This window comes from Chiloscyllium plagiosum, unplaced genomic scaffold, assembly GCF_037043375.1.
Source record: "Chiloscyllium plagiosum isolate Xiang-an unplaced genomic scaffold, Cpla_swu_hap1 HiC_scaffold_11, whole genome shotgun sequence".
NCBI classification, from domain to species: Eukaryota; Metazoa; Chordata; class Chondrichthyes; order Orectolobiformes; family Hemiscylliidae; genus Chiloscyllium; species Chiloscyllium plagiosum.
In genome coordinates, this window is record NW_028270149.1 from 37,708,934 (window position 1) to 37,724,527 (window position 15,594).

The 15,594-nt window shown below is 40.1% G+C and overlaps 1 protein-coding gene across 2 annotated transcripts in view; it reads right to left on the minus strand.

Annotated features, from left to right (window-relative positions):
* smarca1 (SNF2 related chromatin remodeling ATPase 1) overlaps positions 1-15,594 on the minus strand; it is a 110,763-nt gene that overhangs the window by 87,319 nt on the left and 7,850 nt on the right. For both annotated transcript variants that reach the window (XM_043704859.2, XM_043704860.2), the window contains exons 3-4: positions 8,689-8,775; positions 7,531-7,697 (exon numbers count right to left, since the gene is read on the minus strand). In XM_043704859.2, coding sequence (XP_043560794.1) covers positions 7,531-7,697; positions 8,689-8,775 — 254 coding nt within the window. The remainder of the gene's footprint in view (positions 1-7,530; positions 7,698-8,688; positions 8,776-15,594) is intronic.

Sequence of the window (15,594 nt, forward strand, 5' to 3'; positions counted from 1 at the left end):
CGAGCACCCGAGCTACAAATCTTCTCACAAACTCTGTGTGAGGAATATCAAAAAAAGAACAGTTCCTTAGTAATGTGAGCACCCAGCATTCGTAATCCAAAAGACAGCTTCGCAGAGTCCTCCACACAATGGACATGGAGGACTCTGTAGAGGCATTCTTTTTCACTGATCTGGGGAAACCTTATTCCAATGTACACAGCACAAGCCAAGCTCGCAAATACAATAGGAGATTGTAAGTGCGGTACGATTACTGGTGCCTTCTAGCCCTGGTCTTCCTGCATCCCAGCCCACCAACCTCATGACCCATGAAAAGCAGCATCGCACATAAGAACATGTTGGTGAATACTTCCAGTTCAAGGTGAGAGGAAATCAGCTCCTTGCCCTTGTGCAGCCTATCAGATTTCAGACTGTCCTCGTGAACTGTGGCCCACAGGTAAGAGTTCTAAGATTGCCTGCAAAAATGACTGCTTCACAGAGTTATTTTGTTCAATCTGATTCACATGCAGCATAAGGATATCTTCGACCTGTATTGTGTAAATGCTGATTAATGCAATTGGTCCTTACAATCACTCACAAGTATCGTCCACATGCTCAGACGCATAAAACATTTACTCCAGCAGATGTGGTCACAGCCACTTTCTGAGTTTCCACGTTCTCATCCAAATCTTTAATTTATGTCTTCATCTCCCTGAACCCTGGCCCTACAACTTAGTCACGCCAACCACCATGTTGCACTGCCTCCCTCCCCCACCCCCAGCGAAGCCAGAATGGTTGTTACCATTGATGACCCTTCCTCCCTTTCAGCTCCCCAATTTTATACGTTGAATTGCTTTCCCTTCAAAATTACTGTTTCTTCTACATCAAGGCATACTGCCTTCAAGCCCCATAAAGGACTTCCCAAGCTGTCTTACCACAGCATGGCCCCAGATACCCCATTGACCTGACCAAGGACTGCTCACCATAGATTTTGACTCAAGGCCCGTTGGTAGTAGCACACCCTGTGTGACTGCTGCAAAATACCTGGCACATATCCAAAATGACTGAGCATGGAGTGAATAAGCAAAATGCCCTGAGATGCACCCTAATCAAATCAATTAGGTGGGTAATTGTTCGGAAGCGCAAAATGGCTGGCAGCAGCATTACAGTGCAAGGTGGATGTGTGCTCTGAGGTGCAGAAGTAAAGTCAAGAACTACATTCTATGTAGGTCAGGGATGTGCCATGGAGATGTGGTGAGGCAGGTGCATGTCTGAGGGTGGAGGGTGCAGGTAGCTGCTGCCCATGGAGCATGATCTGAGATGTTGGGGTCTGCAATCCAAGCTGGAGACCAAGAAGGAAGCAGCAAAGTGGAGCTTTGCTGAGTTCCATGTCAGGAATTGTTGTTGTCTAATTTCTAGCACATCTAACATTCAAATAATTACGGCAAGATTAGGTACTAATGACATGTAGATGCATGCAAGTAAGTCTGTCGCCTCTGACGAGTGAGATTCTTGCCTTGCTGTTGTTCAAACAAGGTTGCAGAATCGGACTTTATTTTCTCCATGTAGAAAATATCATATTTCCGATCTCAACTTATTTCTCCAACTGACTAAGCATTGCCAACGTTGTTCCGGAGAACTGAGAAACTTCAGGCCCATGCCATTGTCAGTTATAACCAAACAGCATGCAAAAGTAAACTGTGATAAGTCACCAATTATTTCAACTTGAAGTCTGACAGACTATGATGAGTGAAACTGGTTTGTAAAGCATCCAACAATTGATATAGAGCAAGTTAATACCATTACTAAAATTAAAGATTACTGCAATGAATCCACTGCAATATACAGTCTGGATTTTCCTCGAACAACATAAGCAAGAGGGCATTTTGGCAGGTTTTCCTTTTTTTTCAGTTTTGAGGAAATATTCCAGCCAGCATGTTTTGCTAAGTCAGCCATTACTGGAAATAGAAAAGCTTCCACTGGTTTTAAAAAAAAAATTAAATCAGTGAACATAAGACATTCATACATGTTACACCACAAATATCAGTTAGCCATTAACAATTTCACCTTTGCACCTATAGTCCATCACTTCCATCTTAGTTCTTTTTCCTTCCCCTTTTGACTCTTCTCGTTACTTCTGCCCTACTTGTCACCCAGCCATGTCATTTTTTTCTCTTGGCCCCATATCATCATTATTTATCTGCCATCCCATATATACTACCCCCATCCCCCCAGCTACCAACGTACTTCGATAAGCCCCTGCTAACTTCTGTGTCGGTGGACTTTGCCTGAAGAGCCCACTGAGGCTACTACCACAACAACCTCAACTGTTCTACGGTCCCTTTGCTGTGGACCTTCTTATTCAGCTGTCTGCTCAGACCCAATCTCACAAAACATTTTCCCTTTATGTACCACCACCCACTCCCACGATGGCCTTAAACTCACTCATTGATGACATACTTTGTGACTATGGCACAGAATGTTCCAGTTAGCCTATAATCAGCAGCAATAAAGCATGACTTTAATAAAGTCAATTGTTAAAACTAATCCAAAGGTTACAGAAATAGCTAACGCAATACCAAAGAACCAGCCAGTGTAAGATTTTCAGCTCTCACGAGGGCCAAAAGCAGAGGGAAATAGGCATCCTCCCACCCCGAGAAGCTTGTCAGTTCACTGGTTCTATCTTGCCCCCAGGCTGTTTTTCACAGAGGCATTATGGGTGCGGCATGTTTAAGACAGGACTACACACCCTAATACAGCAGGTCCGGCTAATAAAGGGCCAAGTAAAGCTGTTAAAGGAGAATTCAAGTTCCAGATTTCTGCAAATGGCAAATGCCCATTTCACTCCCTGAAGCCACCTCCCAGTTGTGAGCAATAGGCCCAGCATTCCAGGCAGGTTGAGAGGCCACCCCTGTCGGTCTAGGAGCAGAGGGCAGCCACAGGCCAGACTCCAGGTAGATTCTGCACTACTCCACAATACCCACAACCCTCCACGGCCCCATCTACAACAGCTATCATCTGATTTCAAAATACATTTTCTATTTTTCATTTACAAGTGTTGTAGAGATGGGCCCCAATGAGAACCTTATTCCTTACTAAGCTTTCACTGCAACTTGCTGCTCCTTTCAAGCTGAAACACCGCTGATTGGCTTACCAGAGAAGGACCAGTCTGCTCCAAGAGCTATTTTGTCTGGCCATGAATTGTTTACACTCTAAAATCAGAATGAATAACTGTTTCTCTTTAGCAAAAGCAAATTACTGTAGATGCTGAAATCTGAAACCAAAAGAGAGGGGCTTTGACAAAGGGTCAGTTAGACTCGAAACGTCAGCTCTTTTCTCTCCTTACAGATGCTGCCAGACCTGCTGAGATTTTCCAGTATTTTCTCTTTTGGCTTCTCTTTAGCATGGATTTCTTGTCTTATGAGCACATAATTTCAACCACTACAGTACACGGTGGGTTGCAATCTTTCCAACCGTTTGCTCTTTTGACTTAATCAAAAATGGTAGAGGAAAACTTGGCAACCTAACAACATCCTTCCTATAACAGGGCAACCAGAAGTGAACACCATCTCAGAAGAGGTCTCACCAACATCCTGTACAACCTCACATGGCTTCCCAACTTCTATACTGAAAAATCTGAGCAATGAAGGCAAGTGCGAGGAGGTTCTTATCTGGAACAAGATGGCAGTCAAGTACAAGTTACGGACACTGTGGCAAACAAGAAACCTAGATGATCCTTCTGTCTTCATCGAATCCAGAGCTGTTCTGCCTTTCTCTACCCAAATCCTTATGGTATTATCAGGTTGAAAGAAGCTTAGTATGACTTCAGCATTAACCCTTTCATGTCATTATCATATGCATTACCAAAGCCTTTCAAGCTTTTTTCTTTATAGTTCACATTTTTTCATTCCTGTACATAATTACATTTACAAACCTTATCATGCCTGAATGGTTCACAAATTCAGGTGCCCTCGACATTTCACAATTCTTCCAGAATTTATTCACTTCAAACTTGGAAGTTTATAGGTCCATGACTCTCGAGGACTATTGTCTTTGATTGTGTTCTGCAACCCATGAGTTCTGTATCCCTTGAATGTTCTTCATGGAGAATACTGTTTCTATTCAACCGTGCAATTAATCGATTCTCTCATGTTGAGAATTTCTGTCACAGAGGAACTCTTTCCTGCTGAAACATGTATTTACTTTTTGAAGTATTGTGGATTTCAAGGCAGGACAATTTCATCAAAAATATCCGGAATCTCTGTGCCAGCTGTTTCTTTTTAGTGTCCTAAACTTGTCACTTCAGCAGTGGCTTCAATGGATTTTATTGCAGCCCATCTTCAATCTGTAGAAGCAAGTCTTTATTCTCAACCTGAAGGTCAATCTGTGCTGTAACATGCAGATTCAGTGTTTAAACATGCTGACTCAATTTGGTCCTTGTTTTAACCACCATTCTGCATTCCCTCCCCTCCAACCCCCACCCATACCCATTGGAAAGCCAAGAATTGGATATGCGTTGCAATTCAAATCTGTCAAAACAGTTTGTTTCCCAGGTTGTGTTATTCTCCAAACAACTTCAGGTAAAAATTTATCAATGACTTCACACTGCACACGTTCTCGCAAATTTTCCTGATTTTTGTCCTGTGTTCTTCAGTGTTAATAAGAAGAGAAAACATTTCAGCCAACCACAAATATATGAACAAGGAATTAAAGTGAGCCACTCAGCCCCTCCAGCCTGTTCCACCATTCAATAAAATCACAGCTAATCTGATTTTAATCTCAATCTGCCAGCTGCGGGTGTCCATGACACTACTGGTAAAAGTGACCACCAGACAGTCCTTGAGGATTTGATGTCCCACCTTCAAACTGATACCATGTCATATTGTGTTGTGTGGCACTATCAACATGCTAAATGGGACAGGCTTCAAACAGATCTAGCAACTCAAGAATGGGCATCCATGAGGCACTCAACAGCAGCACAATCATACCACCAAGCCAGGTGATAAACCCTGATTCAATAAAGAGTTCAGAAGGGCATGCAAAAAGCAGTATCAGATAACCTAAAAATGAGATGTCAACCTAGTGAATCTACCAAACAGACCTACTTGTATGCCAAACAGTTGAAGCAGCAAGTAATAGATTGATCAGATCTAAATTCTATGGTCCTGCCACATCCAACCATCAATGATGGTGGATAACTAAACAACTCACTGGAGGAGGAGGATCCACAAATACTCCCATCCTCAATAACAGAAGAATCCAGCACATCAGTGCAAAATAAGACTGAAGCATTCGCAACTATCTTTAACCATTACTGTCTAGTGGATGATCAACCTCCTCTAGCGGTCCTCAGCACTGCAGATACCAATCTTCACCCAATTCAATGGCTGAAATGATTTCTAGTCAAATCAACACTGGACAGCACAGATGACAGAAATCAGTAGAGTTTGCAATTGGTTTAGGCTGACAAGTGGCATGTAATGATCGCACCATATAAATGCCAGGCAATGACCACCTCCAATGAGACAATCTAACCACCCACAATTGCATGGCCATCACTGAATCTCCCATGATCAACATCCTAATGGTTACCATTGACGAGAAACAGAACTGGACTGGACTCGGCACAAAAACACAGTGGCTATTAGAGCAGCTCAGAGGCTAGGAAAACTGCAGTGAGTAACTCACCTCATGACTACCCAAAGCCTGTTTACCATCTACAAGACACAAGTCAAGAGTACGATGGAATACTCCCCACTTGTCTGATGAGTGCAACTACGGCAACATTCCAGAAATCTGACATGAGCCAGGGCAAAGCAGCTGCCTGACTGGCGCCACATCCACAAATATTCAGTCATTCTACCACGATACTCAGGGGCAGAAAGTGTTTATACTATCTACAGGATGTCCTGCAGAAGTTTGCCAACGATCCTTAAAAAGCATGTTCCAAACCCATGGCCGGTGCATCAAGGAGGACAAGGGCAGTAGATATTTGGGAACACCACCCACGTGCGGTTTCCCTCCAAGCCACTAACCATCATGACTTGGAAATATATTATCATTCCTTCACTGTTGCTAGGTCAAAATCCTGGAATTACCTCCCTATCATCATTGTGTCTCGAACTATGGCAAATGGCTGCAGCAGTTCAAAAAGGCAGCTCACCACCACCTTCTCCAAGGACATCTAGGATGGCCAAGAAATGCAGTAATGCTTACATACCATGAGTGACTAAAACAAAATCTGCTGCTTAAGGTCTGCCCAAGTTGCTCTTGTAGCTGTAGTCGGAAATTTCCTCTAAGGTCACTGGAATTAGTTCTGTGCTAATAAACTGAACCTTAAGTGCACCACTTATGAGCATATGGCACCAACCCAGCAGTGGCTGTGTAGATTGTTACCTCAATCTTCTTTTCTGACTAGATCTTCAGAACCTACTTTGTATAATTTGGTAGAAAAAAAACCACTGAGCAATCTAATAAGAAGAGAGTCTTGTCTTAAAATAACATGTTGTTTATAGCATGATAGCAATCAGGTACAAGTGGTACTGTTACAAAGACCTCAATGATAGACCCATCTTTCATGAGATCCAGAGATGATCTGATATACACCACACAAATCCTAAGACTTGTGAGAGAAAGTATTGAGGAATATAAATTACTATAGGCAGTATTTGCAATAAATATTTAACGCACTGCTGAGGCATTTTCCCAATGTAACTGGAACATTAACCAACCCAATCAACATAAATGTTCTTCTTCTTTTGGAAGTGTCAATAGCTTTAATTTTTGTTGCAGATCACAAAAACCTCACAGGGGTCTCAGAAGAAATTTGCAATAGATATTCTCTGCATGCTTCCTCACAATTCATGTTGCCTCTCCCATGACAAGTAGAATGACCCAGACCTCAATCTAACAGCCAAATTAGCTTTTTAAATACAATAAAGGAGCATTCAGGATTTTGGTACAATCATAAATTCCAATGAAACTGTTATATTTCTCAAGTATTAATCTTATTGTTATTTATGTGATTGTGTTTCTTTTTTCTGAGCAAAACTACAGCTACAAGCCACACTCAATACCTTCAAAGCAAATAGTACAATCCACCTCAACAATAACTGCCCACTGCCTTCAGTTACACCACTTCAATAGTTCATGCTCAAATTATTGGCATTTTAAAACTAAAAGTTACAGTCACCCTATTGTTTTTCTTCTGAGTCAATTAATGGATCGCCTGGAAATATGCAGCAGTTTGATAATCAATTGAAAGCAATAAAATAGCTTACTGTTTTGGATAGACACAGACCATCATAACTGGGAACAAATGAAGAAAAAAATTTTGGTCAAAGTGGGGAAGGCAAAGCACAGAATAACGGTAACTTGTCCAATGTCAGTACATTCTGACAAGAAGAAACAGCCTCAGGATTCAACTTATGAAAACTAAAGAGTTGAAAAGTGCTGATGCACCAAATGAGTCCAACTGTGAACAAGCACTAGAAAAGCAGACAATTAAAACAGTTTGAAAAAATTCCAACTTTTGATCAATAATGGAGCGCTTACTCGCCAACTGAAAGCAGTGACTGCTTTTCATCTTGCTTTGTTCGAGGTCTCCCCAGTTTTAGCTTGAGTGGAGATGATGGGGTTTTCTGGGCAGCTGGCTGGATAAAATGTGCAAATAGCTCAGTCTGTTTTAAAAGGAATTCAAATCTTTTGGTCCGGTCCATTTTCTGTTGTGAATAAAATCAAAAGAATGATTTTCATTAAAAAAATTTCACCTTTGCACAAAATAAATGTCAATAGTAAGATATGGGTGGAACCAACATTAGCTCTGACAAAGGAAGAGGGTTTCCCTTCCCCTTGTCACCCTTTGTCCCCATCTCTGACAATGGCCAAACAGTGTTAAAGTTTAGAGTTAAATAAATAGCTTTCATGCACAAATGAAGACCTAAAAAAAGACAAAAGCTTATAATAATTTCATTTAACAGGGCCACAGCAGTCAGGTCATTTTATTTCATGACAAAGTTTTCATGGAAAATTATTAATCAACAATTCAAACTCAAGATCAGAGGAGTCATTTTTGTCCCCCAAAAAATTTCTGATTAACAGTTAGTTCAAATGAAACAATTCTGAATTCAGAGTCAAATGATTGCCAAAGGAGAAGTGCTTCGCCATTGCAGCTCCCAAGTAAAACTATCATTCATTCTCCCAGGTGACAGGAACTCCCCACAAACTCCCAGAATGAGGGTTCTGTCACCCTACCCCATCTCCTCTGTGATAGTCTCTCCCTCCTCTGATCTCTATGGCCTATCTTGACCACCCTTCTTTCCGGCCCCACCCGATCTTTGCAAATACTCCTCCAAAGTGTCCATGGCCCCTCCCACCCAGAAGTCTGATACATCATTTCCTCTTCCAAACATCCTGGCTGCAACATGGTAACGGAGGCCTATTTGTCTGCTCACCAGTCAGACTTTCAATTCATTCACTGCTGCCATGATGCAGACTTGAGAAATGTTAGCTGGTCCTGCCACTCAATTCAACAGGAATCCACTTTCTCACAAATGCAAAACTACTGCCATCTCCCACAATTTCCTTAAATATCAGGATTGATGACATGCAAAATATTTTGCCCAGTAAAATTCTGGGAAATAATTGGAAATCTTAGAGAGGTAACAAGAGAGCAGATAATGGAGGTTTCCATATTCATAGACTATGTCTTACCATTTTCTCTTCATATTCAGGATCAACATCATTCCCTGGGTTTGTGGTCTTCAGAGGCATTTTAAGTTGCAAAGGTGAAACGTAGCTCTAAAAATTGGAAACAAATAAAATCAGTCTCAGGGTACATATTATTTTGAAACTTCAGTTTCATTCTTTAAATTAAGGAGATTATTAAACTATAACAGATCACTTAATTTGTGCTCAATTGTTTATTAATATTTGCAGAAAAAGGAAAGCCATATCTGCAAATATTTCACAAATGATCTGAGCTGAGCAACAGTGGCTCTCTGAGCACCGTGAACAGTTCAGAGTGATTATTATTGTTGTGGCTTTCCTACTTGCATAGATTAAAAGGTTTCATTACATTCTTTCAAAATATTCAAAAAACAAACTTTTGATGTAAAACAATGCAGCAGACATCAGCTAAGGGCTCTGGAAAAACTGCACATGGTGCATAAACCATAGTCAAATTGCTGCAATAAAGATCGACAATGGTTCTGCCTTCTGTACATTTAAGTATAGCTGGGCAATTAAACACTTCTGAATTCCAGAGATATTGCAGAAGCAGGAGGCAGCATCCAGCTTCATCTCCATAATACACACTGCAAGCTCATTCCATCTAACACAAGTTAGATGTTTTTGTGATTTATTTAAAGTAAGAATTCTTGTCTGACAATCCACCCACTTCACCAACATCTAGGAATTCTTCCCTTCAAATATTCAAAGGAAAGGATACAGACCACAAAGAACCGCTTGTAATCCTTGAATAAAAGCAACATGCTACATTCTGATAACTCAGAGGAATTGGCCCAAAGGAACACACTCATGCTACCCTGGCGGGCATTGCCAGAATATTAGTTACAAGTAAATTTGTCAATTACTGCATCTATTCCAACTGCTTCAATCCCACATGACAATAAGTTAGCTCAGGAATCTCAGCTCATCAGGTTGCTGCCTCTTGTAGAGTGGCCTCAAGACTTAAATGTCTGCAGCTATTCAAAGCAAATGTTCTGTTTAACTGCATTTTCTGTTTCTGAGTCATTTGGATTTGCTCCCCAATGAAATGGTCTTCCCTGTTGAGGGCAGCTAACTCAAATAAGCAAAGAGTCAGGGATCAGACTTGAGTCTTTCCTGGTTTGTAATCATCAGCAACTTATTGTGTGACTGCAACCTTACCTCCCACTCAGCTCCTGAGCTATTCGGAATTAAGTGCAATGAAAGTTGGAAAAAATATTTACTTCACATCCCCATATACGGTGCAGTGATATAATGCTAAGGACAGCTGTTTATAAAATAATGTAACAGAAATTGCTGGTTATAAACAATAGGACATCAATATGTAAAAGAAAAGACATAAAGATCCTTTTTATAGAAGACCAAGAGCACTAACTTAAAGCCTCCCCTACAAGATAACCTGTCCTTTCTCTTTAAGGAACATGAATGATCAACTGTGTAACTCCAACATTTTCTCCTTTTACTTCAGCCTGACAGTTTGTAATCTCCATTGCTTATTCACTACGGTTGAAGTCATTCCTGCTGTAAGCAGCACTGGTTAAGCCTTCTTTTGCATCTGGTTCAATTCTACTACCTATCAATATTACCTACTTTGAACAGCTCAAAGATTTTCCAAGTAAAAGATCGTATCTTCTCTACATTTGTCTAGAATGGAAAAAAGGGCCAAAAGAAACATGCTCATTATAATATCAAATTGCTTAGTCTCATCTAAACAACACAAAACACTTTAGACTACCTTTTAGTCATTGTAACTTGATCCATAAATTAGATACATTATTGTTCTAGTAGGCTTTAACTTAAATAGCTGCAACAGAGCCAAAATCATTAAATATATATTATTTTAAATGTATTAGTCATTTTCTGCAGTCCACTAAAGAGGGCTCAAATTATATCTTGAAACTGTGTTTAATATAAGGCTAATCAGATTTAAATTACATAGGATTTTCTCATGCTTTACACCATCTGGGGTTCTCAAATGTCTTGACTCCCAATATCTAATATTATCTAAGCATCAAATAATTTAAGGCAGCTGGAGATCATCTCCACAATGGATAAAATCTGCCTGTAGCAATCTTCTGAAACCAAACAGCAGTAATTATCCCAAATAGGTGAGTATATACTTTAAAGGAAACAGATTGTGATGTTGAGGGAGTCTAAGTAGGCAGGGAAATAAAAAGCAAAAACATTTCTAGAAATATATACAAAGTATCACAGAACCAATCATAGATTAAGTAAATCAAATGTCCAACAGAAAACAGAAAAATGCAACAAGATGAAAATAGCTGTAAAATGACAGGAGGTAAAACAGAAATATTACTATCCTGGACTATCTGAAGATTCCACTGGCTGAAAAGAGGCAGAGTTCTTCAATGTATAATCACAAATAAATGCTACATTGAGTTAATTTCAGCAATAATTGAACTTTAAATAAGGCTGATACAATCCTCCTGCAACAGAAATACTTTCATACTGAGCTGCATTTTTAAGAAAGCGTTTGCCAGTCAATTTCCAGGAGGGGATATTTCTTGGTTTTGCAGGTATAGCAAGTGAATCGGGAAACAAGCAAAAGTGAAGCTTCACAATTAACTCTCAAGCCAGAGATAAGATTACAGGAAAATAAACTCACAGTTATAAAGTCAAGTAGATCTCCCCAGCCCCTTGCAAGAATGGTGAGAACAGGAAAACAAGATTCTCAACGTCAAGAAAAAAATTTACAATTGTCCACCGAAGACTTAAATAGTTCGATGAGAATCTTGCTAGTGAGAGGTGAGGGGTCTATTTGCATGCATTAACATCTCCTTCTGACCTTGTCTCACCTCATTTATATTCAAGTTACCATTTTTCCATACAATGGAGAGAAAGCAGACTCTCAATTTCCAACATTAAAGTCTCAGCGGGACTCGATGGTGCTCGCTGCCATCTTCTGCGGGTCTCTGTCATGGTCAGCGTTGCCCACTCCTCAGGGCACACTCCTCGGGCAGTGACTGCCTGCCAACCTCTCCCTTGTCCACCAAGGATGGTATCAAGCACATACCAGTCTCAGCACACCAACACGGCAGCGCCAACTCACTTACAAAACAGTTCACAACTTCAATGCCATGATTTGAAGCTCACAGGCACTGTTTCATTGTAATGTTGCTGCTGAGCCACTTTGATGGCAGAGATAGGCACCTATCTCATGACTCGGTAAAGGGTGCATCCCAGGGCTGTTAGCTTACTCTCAATGTTCACTCCCTTTATTTGGATGCTTACAACATCTGTGCCTTACTTTTCTGCGCATTGCCACAATGTTCAGGACTTAAAAAGCTTGCATTATTTCTGCCTTAACTTGCCTTTTAATTCAGACATCAAGCCAGGGAACTTGTACTGTTTGCCAGCAATGAAGAATCAAGCAGATGAGCTTGTTACTGTCTGTGCTACACAAATTTCACATCTATTCCATGTGCCAGCAGCCTACATGGCAAATGCATTAAAAATACTTTAACCTAATGGTCCGATCTGAAAGGCTAAAGGGAGCAGCTCTCAGTCACATCAAGAGGGACTGATTTTGGTCAGGGATCCCATGTTAGTCAGTCTGGGGCATCATTTGATCTTGGTCCAGTGGCTTGAAAAGCACAGCAGTTCAGGCAGCATCCGAGGAGCAGTAAAATCGACGTTTCCGGCAAAAGCCCTTCATCAGGAATATTCCTGATGAAGGGCTTTTGCCCAAAACGTCGATTTTACTGCTCCTCGGATGCTGCCTGAACTGCTTTGCTTTTCCAGCACCTCTAATCCAGAATCTGGTTTCCAACATCTGCAGTCATTGTTTTTACCCAGTGGCTTGAACACAGTCAGCTGCTTGGTGCATTCTGAATCAGATATTCTGTAGAATTCCAACTGAGGAGTGGGCCATGATCAGTCCTGCAGGTCCTGTACAGCGATCAGTCAAGGTTCTGCTCACTTGTCAGACAGGGCTGTCCTTCATATCTGGTTACAGCAGTGGGCCATGATCATTCTGGGAGATCTGTGCTCTTAAAGTTAAGGGAGCCTAACAGGGACCACTACTGTCATTGGAACATTGGTAAAGTCAATTGTAGGAATTGGAGACAGCTTGCTGCAATGCAGAGGGGATAATATTGTAAAGGGTGGGGGGGTGGGGGGGTGGAGGAGGAGGGGGTCAACTCCTTACAAAGGGGTGGAAGATGATAAAGCCTTGGAGGGCACAGGTCACTGCAGGAGGGACAGTCACAGCAGTCTCCACTGCCCTAGTATCACTGGTATAATCAATTATTTGATCATTGTCTAGTGTTCCATAACAGATTTTCATTACAGTTTTCATAAATATAACAGCATTTTCATTAAAATATAAGAACTAGGTGCAGGAGTAGGCAATTCAGCCCCTTGAGCCTGCTCCACCATTCAATATGATCATGGCTGACCTCATCTCAGCCTCAACGCCACATTCCTGCCCGTTCTTCATAACCCTAACCAATTACTAATTATAAATGTTTGTCTCTTCATCAATTTTAACCAATGTCCCAGCATCCACCACACTTTGGGATAATGAATTCCAGATTCATGACCTTTTATGAGAAGTAATTTTTCCTCATCTGTTTTGAATCTGCTACCTCCTTACTCTAAAACGATGATCTCTCATTCTAGATTACCCCACGAGGGAACATTCTTTCTATACTGACTCTGTCAATTCCCTCTAGCACCTGATATATCTCAATTAAATCTTTCTTTCTTCTAGATTCTAAAGTGTATAGGCTGAAATTGCTCCATCTCTCTTCCTAAATCAAACCTTTAATCCCTGGAATCAACCTAGTGAACCTCCTCTTAGCTGGTTCCAATGAAACCACATCCCACCTCAATCAAAAGGACCAACATTTTACCCAATATGCCATTTAAGGTCTCACTAATGTCTTGTAAAGTTGCTGCAACACTTCCTCACTTTTAAACTCTGTTCCTTTAGCAATAAATGCCAAAATTCCATTTTGCCTTTCTTATTCTCTACATTAACTGCATAATAATTTTGTGTTTCATGCACAAGAACATCCACATCTCTCTGCATCAGAGGACTCTGACTGTATCTCCACTTTGGATAATAAGTTGGTTTTCTGACCAACATGTATAAACTTTCACTTATCCACGTTAAGATTCTTCTGCCAAATTTGGGCCCATTCACCTACCCATATCCGTTTGCAAATTTCTTATTTCTTCCCATTATTTTCTCCATATTCTCCTAAAATAAAAGACTAAATGAATGTATTAGAATTTCAGTAAAATATTAATGATGGGTATGCAAATGTTTCAAACAACTGGTCTATTCATTTATATTGTGAAGAATACACCTCATTGTCAAAATGTGAATTAAATTTGAGATCATTTTGAGGTGTATCATTCTGGAATAAAGTAAAGATGGTTACATTTGATCAATCTTACACAAGAAGTATTGTAGCTTAAGGTAATCTCCTTCCCTTATGGCACAGTTATTAACACGATGAAGACAAGTGTCAAAAATGCAACAATGTTTTTTGATATTTAGGAGAAAAATAATGACAAGAAATAAAATTAAAAATTTTATGGAAGCCATCTCATCATAGGAGAAATTGCTAAAGTCTCACTATTCAAGTCCTGTTTTGTTTGAACAGAGAAACATGTGAAATCCAAACAGAATTAGAACATATAGTCTATCGAGCTTACTCTGTCAGTCAATTATGGATGATTTTGGTTTGCCATCATGGTTACTCACCACAAAATCCCTTAGCCTCTAACCTGGTCTTGCTATATGACACGTCTAGTTCAGCTTCCAGTCAACAGTAACTCCAAGGATGCTGATATAGGTCCTACCCATTTATGTTGTCACCCCAGGACCCAAACAAAATGTTCTCAACATAACTGATGTTCCAAGTTTCAAATGACCCTGCTGAAAGTGAGATTCATTATCTGACCTCACTCCACTGCCAGCACAAATGGGAGCTGCTGAAAATGTCAGCTGAATTCCATGTCTGAATCCCACCTGTGATTCGAAAGGCCTCGAGATATGGCCCAACTGCACAAAAAATCTGGCCAGTTGTTTCAAGCCACGTGTGAATAAATTTCAAAAGCATAAGATGCTGAGACAAACGTAGATTTTTTCAATTGGTGACATTGAGGCAGAACAAAATGTGATTGCCATCTTATGAGGGCAACCCTTTTTTGCTGATGTTGAGATCATAACAAGATTAAAAAGATAGACAAATAGAACAATTGAGGGAGAATTAATTAGGCAGGATGTTGGCTTCAGCAGGGTTTACATAAACAAATAGGACTTTAGAATATGAAATTATAAAATGTGGCAACTGCTAATACATTTTAATCAATAATACATATTAATCAATTAACTAGATTGTGTACATTCACATTTCCTTCAAAAGAATTCAAATATTTTCATCATAAAACTAAGAGGAATACATACCAAGCCCAAGCTACTTTCATCACAAAAATGAAATTTGAAATACATTTCTTATGAAAGTTAAAACGGCAAGAATAGCAGATTTAGAGATGTAATTATAGCAAGTAATTAAATGACTTTAATTGATTAATTGACTCGTTAGATATAAAAGCAACAGCTGGAAATGGTGTGTAGATGGGCTGAAAGACTGATCAGTTAATAAACTCCATCCACAGGAAAAGATGTTTTGGTCTCTACTTCACTGTGGAACGACATTGATAGGAGAGGAGGTTGTCTAAAGGTGAAGTTTGGAAACTAAGTTCTTTTCTTACAGGAAAATGCAATTTAAGTTACTTATGAGAAGAATGTGTCTAAGTTGTTGGAATATAAGTTCCCACCAACATGCTGTGAACCTAGTGATCAATTGAAAAATGAAGTATTTACAGACACAGATTAGAATGTTACAGGACAAACAA